Raw genomic sequence first — 8,232 nt, forward strand, 5'->3', positions numbered from 1 at the left:
TGTCCAGTTTTTTGTAAGCTTACGGAAGTTAGTCTCTTTCTGATTCAGAAGATGCATTGTATGCGAGGAGAAAAATATTGGCGCATTACGTCGCTTAGCTCTTTTCATCTTAACACTTTGACTAAAACTTTCATGCAGATAAAAATACCAGTGCTCAGGATAGTCCAAAGTCTTGATATCGTTGAAACTTAAAAATTTGAACCAGTCAGAAAGATAAAAGTTGAAAGCTTGCGCATTGAATGACGAGCGTGAAAAACCTGATTTAAATTTAGCATCAATCAGATCGAAGTTACAAGAAAAGGAGATCGGGTAATGATCGGAAAAAAGTTTGGTTCCAATAGTAACAGGTAATTGATCCACATTAGACAAGATAAGATCCAACGTGTTGTGACCTTTGTGAGTGGGACCGCTAACAAATTGATTCAAATTAAGTTCGTCAAGTAAATCTAAAAATTCAACTTCCTGAGAGTTAATCGATGTAAGTGTTCCCCAATTGATACCGGGAAGATCGAAATCACCGAGCACATAAATATTAACTGTTGTCGTAGGCGAATAGTTGCTGACTAAACATTTGATTTTCGCAAGGTATTCATTAAGGCAATCAGTGAGCAATTCGATGTTGAAGTGAAATGGAGATCCGACTGCGGGTTTGTATATCAATATGAAAAACGACGGTATGCTATCTAGAAGACCACACGCAACAGAGAAAGGATATTGTGGTAATTTAACATCAATTATTTGTGTTTGGATGGAATTAGATGCAGCAATGAGAACACCTCCGTGTTCCCATTTGCTGCGATCGGAACGTGCCACAACATTGAAATTAGATCCGAGTAATATTTCTGAATCAGAAATGCTTTCAGAGAGCCATGTTTCAGTTAAAAAAATTAACGAAATTGATGCTGTTGTCATTATTCTAACCAATTCTTGACGTTTATCCAAGCTGCAAATTGATTGACAATTGAGAAGCAAGCAGTTGGCTTCTGTTAGTCAATCACTGCTCATTTCGACTTCACGCCCTTGATAAAAAAGTTTTAAATTCTTTATCCGAAAGTCTTCTTTATTTTTTCCTTCCCGATGAATCATATGGAAGCGTTTCCCGAGGACATCTTTCTCCTTCTGTCTTTCACTGGATGTCAGAAACTTCTTTATGTATACAGGTTTTACAAAATTTCGCAGGTAGTGACTTCTAGCAAAGCAATTCTGAAGGAAAAGGGGATTGGAGGTTGTGATATTTATAGGACGGCAGTTTCGCTTTTGTTTGCTCAGGGGATTGACTTTTTTTCCAAGTCGTCTAACACCTGTTACATTGCCGTCGCAAGCTAACCCAATATGCGATATTATGATTTGACTTCCATCGAGTCCTTCTCGATTTGCTTCAAGTACGAGTCTTCAGATTCAATAACACCATTTATAATAAACTGCAGATCAGGATTTTTGTACTGAGCGTTTGAGCGACCTGAACTATTGTCAGCGTAGGATGGTAAGGTGTCATTAACAGCTTTCTTGACGTCATCGTACAAATGACTAGTAACAGACTCTTTAACAGCTTTAGGAATTAGTTCTGCAATTGATGATGTAAACTTGTTACTTAAAGAATCAAATAAGCCATTCAACTTAGCTTCGGTTTTTGAAGAAGTGAAGATGTTGTCATTCTGCTCGACACACGAGTCGCAAAGCCACACACAGTTGCGTTTAGCTCCAAGCCATTTAACTTCCTCCTCGGAGAGGTGAGCACAGGTACCGTAAAACCAAAGTTGACAACTTTCGCACCCAATCGCAGAACCGTCATCCTCTTTGACTCCTTTCTTGCATTGGCCGCATTTGACTGATGTCTTAGTAGAGTTAACTCTTTGATTCCTTGATGCCATTGTTCAAGCATACATTAATATGAAACTATTTAATTTAAATTTACTTGTTGCAAAAAAATTCAAATTAACGTCATTTAGGGCGTACGCGGTCGTTGGTAAAACTGCCATTTTAACCAACTGAGCCCGAGTTGGTTCTCCCAAGAAACACTACTCATTTTGCAAAGATATGACACAAGCCGAACTCTTACCCAGAACTTTGTTTTAAATTTCTGAGTTCAATTTTATAGTCATCTGGCAGATTGCCATCGTCCAAGTACAATGTATTGAGTTTTGACTTCACTTGATTAACGAGTGCCTGTGTTGTTTCGGCGAACAGTGGAGGCGCTCTGGGGCACACTGTTGAGTCCCTTCCTCCGACGATATAATAGCATCTCCATAATATAGGAAACGGGGCGGCGTATGTATAGTAGTGAACAATCGGTTATTTTCCAGGTATTATGAAAATAAAGACAACCGTATTTTTGTATACTGTATTTTGTTTATATCTATCCACAGGACTCGCATTTAATGTTTGGAAAGTAGACGAATCTATTTACTGTGCTTTCAAACATTCGACTGAGAACGGTGTGCGATTTAATCTGTCTGTATCAAATCTGCTTCAAAAGGGATATGCATATGTTGGACTAGGATTAAGTGATGATGAGTTCATGGGCACCGATGATGTGGTCTCTTGTTTGTTGAAAAAGGGAGAAGTAAGTGGATCGTTTTATTTTTCCATTTCTCGCAGTTTAGTTTAATGTGATTAGTTTTCTGCTGTTCTTCTTTTTTTAAATCCTTGTAAATTTTAGGTTGCTGTTGAAGTATCGTACAACAACGAGAAATATCAAAATGTCCTTGACGATAAACAAGAAAAGAGTCCGACAGTATTTAACGTCACAACAGAGTATAATGCAGATGATGGTATGATGTCATGCGCGTTTAGCAGGCCATTAGAATTCACAACAAACATTGGGGGTAAACAGTATGACTTTGCAAACCACTTGTATTATCTTCTCATTGCAGCTGGCAATTTGAACGAAGAAGGTAAGTTAAAACAATGAAGGTACAAGACTTGAGTTCATTAATAGTCAGCACAAAAAACACTTATCTCGTTTGCACGATACATTAAAAAACATCTAAGCTTAAAATAAATACACCCCTCCCCTATACTGGGCAAATATTGGCCGGTCCAGGAGTCCTCCCAGCTCTGCCTCTTCCTAACTTGTTTTGGCATATTTACAGATATATCAAAAAAGAATATTATGAAACAAACTAAGAATATATGAAGTCATACCAGGGACAGTGTCCACTGAGCTCCGGCTGTGAATTCTCTACATCAACAATAAAGGATTAGCCAAATATACTTTAAAGGCATGGGATAGTTAAACTAACTGTTCTTTGACAATTGCTCCGACTGAAGTATCGATTATATCGATTATACAGTGGAGCTCACTTATATTCTTAAGTAGTTAAAAATGTCAGCATAGCTATTTTCCTTTTTTGTTTTGTGCAGATAGCTTCGAAGGTTGTTGTTTCAACACTCTTGAAGCTGATGAGGCTGCTCCGCCGGCATCAGTAGTTTTTTGCTCATGGGTTCACGTTCGCTACCGTTGTAAGGACGACTTTTTGCTATTGAATTGAATTTTTTCACTTCCAGTAGGTCTTAATATGTCCATTTTCACGTCGAATATACAATAATTTCATTAGTTTTGATGTCCAATCGTTGATTTAAGAGAAGAAATTTCGTCTTGACATTGACATTGCAGATGGATCACCTTGTGTAAAGCCATCCTTGGATACTATTGTCTGTTTACTATTGAATAAATTTGAGGGTTCACGATAAGAGTTAAATATTGAGGTCTGGGTGACAAAAATTCTTTTAAAGTTCTCTGATGCAAGTTTTCTGCATGTATGCTCAAGGTGGCTGCAGACTGTATTAGGAAAGCAACCGTAAATTTACGTTAAAAATTGTGTTTGCACAATGTATTTGCAACTAACTGATACCAATTTTGTTATCAATGCACTGTTCAATGTCGAAAAATCATACAAAGTAGGTAGCAAAAGAATCGTTTCCTATGGGGTCTCGATATACAATTCAATTCTAGTGGGCTTTGAAGAACGGTATTAATAACCCGTTGTGACTGAACAACAATTAGTGTCATATTTAAAAACTCGGCATTAGCTGAAATGCAACACAAACCAGTATCAGCATTCAACATTTCGCAGTGACCGATTCAATTCTTCTAAATAAAAGATCAAATGTTGAAAAAATAGGTTTATTTGTATCTCGAGCAATCAAGAGATCCATTTTTGACTTTAAATAAAGTTGATAGTTTTTGAAAGATTTTCAATAAAATTGAACTATAAAAGCAGAAAATTTCCCGATTAAATATAAAAAGTCAAGAGTTGGTCATGAATGGTATGTCATTTATTGTGTTTTCTTTTTTTGAGTATAGGAGACATCAGTCGTTAAATAAAGAAAACGTTCAAATATCGACATGGTAAAATACCTGGTTTTGAAGACCCTTTTCAGCAACATTCCAAGCTGTGTTTTGATTAATTATAGAACTTTAATGGCCAGAGCGGATGTATGGCATATATGAAAGCAATAGTTCAGCAATAGGTATTCTTTTTGTGCCACTTGCTATTTATTTGCTCGCTGGTTTCTCGCAAACGTTTAAGAAGACGACGAAGAGAATAGCAGTCATTGCTAAACTAGTTTTGTTTCTGTGGTTCTGTCAGTCGCTCTTAACAAATTAGTGCTGTCAATTTCCGCAATTGCAATCCAATGAACGGTAATCATTATCCTTTCTAGAGCCCCGTGGCATCTCTAACTGCGTTGACGGAAACTCGCCCAATGAGAGGGTAGTTTTCGGTCCTAACTCAGTCAATTAACAAAAAATCAATCACTTCATTACGTCTCACACAATGAGAGGAGAGAATGTAATCAAACTACAAAATTAAGTTGGTCATGGGGATAACTCTAGCATTAAAAATCGATTGTGTTAGTTGCAATTTCACAATGTGCCCCAAATGACAAATCGATTTGTTTATGATCTGAGTTGATAAGAGTTTTGAGATTAACTAAAATTCTATGAAGAGAAATATTAATAAGGAAATAATTAAATATTTCTAAGTTTTAAAAATGACGGAACTGCGAACGGAAAAAATTCAGAAATTTGTCGGTTTTCCATAAAAACAGAAAATTGTGTTCCTGGTGAAATCTATTCGTCTTAATCACCAAGCTCTTGAAGCATGGAAATGCTTGCTTAAAACAACGGAGGCGTGATCAATATGAACAGATTTCCTGTGGAGCTCAATGTACTGCTTTTATGACAAACAGGCGAACTTCTATCTGGCTTTTCGCCGTATGTACTTTTGGAATTTTTCAAACCAATTGAAAATTCTATCGATTCTCAATTTACTCGTACAATATTTAAGGAAATTGGAATATTGCCAAAAAGCTCTTCAAAAGGAGGCATTTCACTGTGCATCAGGTTTCTTGGTGCCTCTGATATCTTAGATCAGCTTTGCTCTTCTGATGTCTTTGTTTCTCTAATTTGTTTTACTTTTTGTACTAAATAATTGTACTAAATGATAGTATTTGATGACGTAAAACTGAAGACGAGTTACCCTGGCAATATTCCACCAAAAGCTTTGGTGGGATATTTTCAATTTTGTTTTTACATTATTATAGACCCTGTGCAATTCTTCAGGTCTCAAAGAGAAGCACTCTGAGAATTTCGTATCCAACATGCCTGTCAATCTGACCAGCAACAGTTCTGCATCGTGGGTTCTCGCGTCGGCTGACCTCAATTCCAACAATCTTTTTGGATCCAAATTAATAACTGTTCACGGCCTCTTTCAAATAGTGGCGTGGTGTGTGCTGGCGCCCATATCCTACTTCACAGTGGCCTTCTACAGGCCATACTTTCAGAATAAGTTTGTGGTGAGAAAACAGAAGTGGTTTGTGGTACACGTGGTCTTGAATTGGGCGCTGTTTTTCATCTGCATATTATCAATCTTCATCGCCTTTTTTCACAAGAACTTTCAGTTCGAGGTGAACGTCCACACGTCTCTTGGAGTGGTTGTCATGTTCAGCCTTATGATGCAGGTATGAATAATGGGCTGCTAAACTTGATCACGCCTCCTTCGTGAAAAATAAGCCTAAGCCTGATTCCGAGTAATAGGAATCATCGTATATCAGATGCTGGATACAGATATAAGTGTCGATTATCAAAGTTATTTGCTTCCTTAGACTATTAATTGCTCGCAAATGAAATTTTTAGCAATTACATTAGCCCTGTTTTCTATGTCTGACCATTGAATCTGTCACTTTTGTCTTAAGAAACGGATAAAACCCGGAGGGTATCAAGTTTATGAGCAGCTTGCCAACAGCACTAGTGGTCTCTAATTATTCGATTCAGCAAAAGTAGTCTTATTAAATTCATGCTGAGAAGAGCAATTCTTTAAGTTTTAGACCACCCCACGCGTGCAGACACGCACAAAAGCACAAATTTGAGGTGTAAATTTTCTGAAAGTTTTTGTCAAAAGTTTTCTACACTCCAATGATGACCTATGCAATTCTGAGTTTATAATTTCGATTCGACCAATAAATTAAAAGACTTGAATATACCTATGATTTGTTTCAGCTTTTGATGGGTTTGCTACGACCAGAATTGGACTCCAAGTGGCGAGTGGTGTTCAGTTGGGGCCACAGACTGTTTGGAATGTCCCTAGTGCTCTTATCCCTCATTACCTGTCATTTTGGTCTTAAAGAATACAATTTGAAACACCAGAACAACAACGTCGCCTATACACACTATATGGTCTTTTTAGTACTCTTGACCTTGATAATATTCTCTATGGCTGCTGTTTACATAAACCGTCGAGTCAAAGCCAGATATCTGGCTGCCGAAGTTGGTGGAAGTTCCACCCAAACTGCAGACCCGGATGCTCGAAGCACTGCCAAATTTACAGAGCCAATGCAGAGCGCCAATGATATGGACGATGACCAACATGAAAATGACGGGTCGCGACAACTGTCAATTCAAAAGGAAGAAGACGTACAGCAATGTGAGGAATTCAGATTGAGGTCTGCAAATTCGGAAGAGAGTTTGGATTCGGATGTTGATACTAAAAGTGTCTTCGTTATTTCTCCAAACACCCCAGTGTCTCTGAAAAGTGATGCTATGATCAAACTCCACTATTCATTCATATTTGTAGTGCTGGTAATTGCAGTATTAATATATATCGACTTGTTCGCTAATTTATCGGGAAAATTATTTGGGTAAATATTGTTGTCTTGCAAGTAGTGCAGTTTTAATAGTAGAATATTAGCGACACGCAATTTGACAGTTTTCTAAAGGTATAGGTCTGTTTAGGTAAATTTGTATACGTAACTGTTTGTATAGGTAAATTTTCATATTTTTCATTCCAATGGGAAACTAGCCGCCTTAGGTTCCAGTTGAGACAACTGGCGGAGTAGAAATAATTCCTGGTAGCTTCTTTTTCAAATTGTTATTTCTGTTCACATAGTTGAGTTCTATCATTAAATAGAAACCTTAATTTTGTAAGAGCTCAACTCTGACATCGATACTTTTCAAAGCAGATGTACCTTTTTTAAGCTTTTCAGTTAGCCATGAATATCATTTTTCCGAGAAAGAAAGCATTTTTTCGATTTAAACATTGCAAAAAAGTGCTTTCGAGAACTAGTATTTTTTAATTCTGCATCCATCTACGCCATTGTTTTCGGTTCTGCTGTCAATGTTTTAAATCGAGCTTTAGGTATGGGGTTACGACAAGGGTTAAAATTAGGGTTGATTGTCGTGTCAAAGTACAACTGGCGTATCATTAGACTTGAATCCTGGCAAACAATTACTAATCGAGTATTTAAATTACTAAAACAGTTCAAGGGTAACCTCACTTATAATGTTTACCTCAACTAGATCTAATTTTGTAATCTCAAGTTTGTTAAAAGTAAAATTAGGTTTGAATGTTTCTCAAATGATTTGTCATGATCTGCAAATGTTGCTGTCTGTGATTACGTGTCGTTAGTGGTTCGTGCAATCATTGCAAAGAGTATTTTCGGATTGTAGCACCCGATGGTTACCCCCCCCCCCCCCCGTTACAGAGAACGTGAGAATACAAATTAAAACACTATGTTGGTTAAAATATGGCACGTGCCCTCGGAGAAGGAAAATATGCGCCAACTAAGCGGGTCGGGCACAAACGGAAAATATCTCAAATTTTATATACTCTTTTATATTTGTCCCTTTTTCAAATGAAGTTTGTTAGCCTTTGAATGTTAATTGTTGGAATCTAATTTGATACAGTCTCCAAATATAATTATAGTGTTATGCGTTTCAGTTTTTGAGAAACA

The 8,232-nt window shown here is 37.2% G+C and overlaps 1 protein-coding gene across 1 annotated transcript; it reads left to right on the forward strand.

Moving 5' to 3' along the window:
* Window positions 1-2,273: 2,273 nt before the first annotated feature.
* On the forward strand, window positions 2,274-7,225 carry LOC142345426 (ferric-chelate reductase 1-like). Its single transcript, XM_075397475.1, has 4 exons — window positions 2,274-2,563; window positions 2,660-2,894; window positions 5,567-5,964; window positions 6,503-7,225. The coding sequence occupies exons 1-4, from the start codon at window positions 2,309-2,311 to the stop codon at window positions 7,142-7,144; spliced, it is 1,530 nt and encodes a 509-aa protein (XP_075253590.1). The 5' UTR covers window positions 2,274-2,308; the 3' UTR covers window positions 7,145-7,225.
* The last annotated feature ends 1,007 nt before the right edge of the window (window positions 7,226-8,232 follow it).

The sequence above is a fragment of the Convolutriloba macropyga genome, chromosome 1 (assembly GCF_964194025.1).
Source record: "Convolutriloba macropyga chromosome 1, txConMacr16.3, whole genome shotgun sequence".
NCBI classification, from domain to species: Eukaryota; Metazoa; Xenacoelomorpha; order Acoela; family Convolutidae; genus Convolutriloba; species Convolutriloba macropyga.

Excerpts from the sequence above, each read along its gene's own strand:
- LOC142345426 (XM_075397475.1), top strand. The coding sequence starts at position 2,309 with ATGAAAATAAAGACAACCGTATTTTTGTATACTGTATTTTGTTTATAT. Across the intron at positions 2,564-2,659 it reads GTTTGTTGAAAAAGGGAGAA|GTTGCTGTTGAAGTATCGTA; the intron begins GTAAGTGGATCG and ends TGTAAATTTTAG. Across the intron at positions 5,965-6,502 it reads TGTTCAGCCTTATGATGCAG|CTTTTGATGGGTTTGCTACG; the intron begins GTATGAATAATG and ends GATTTGTTTCAG.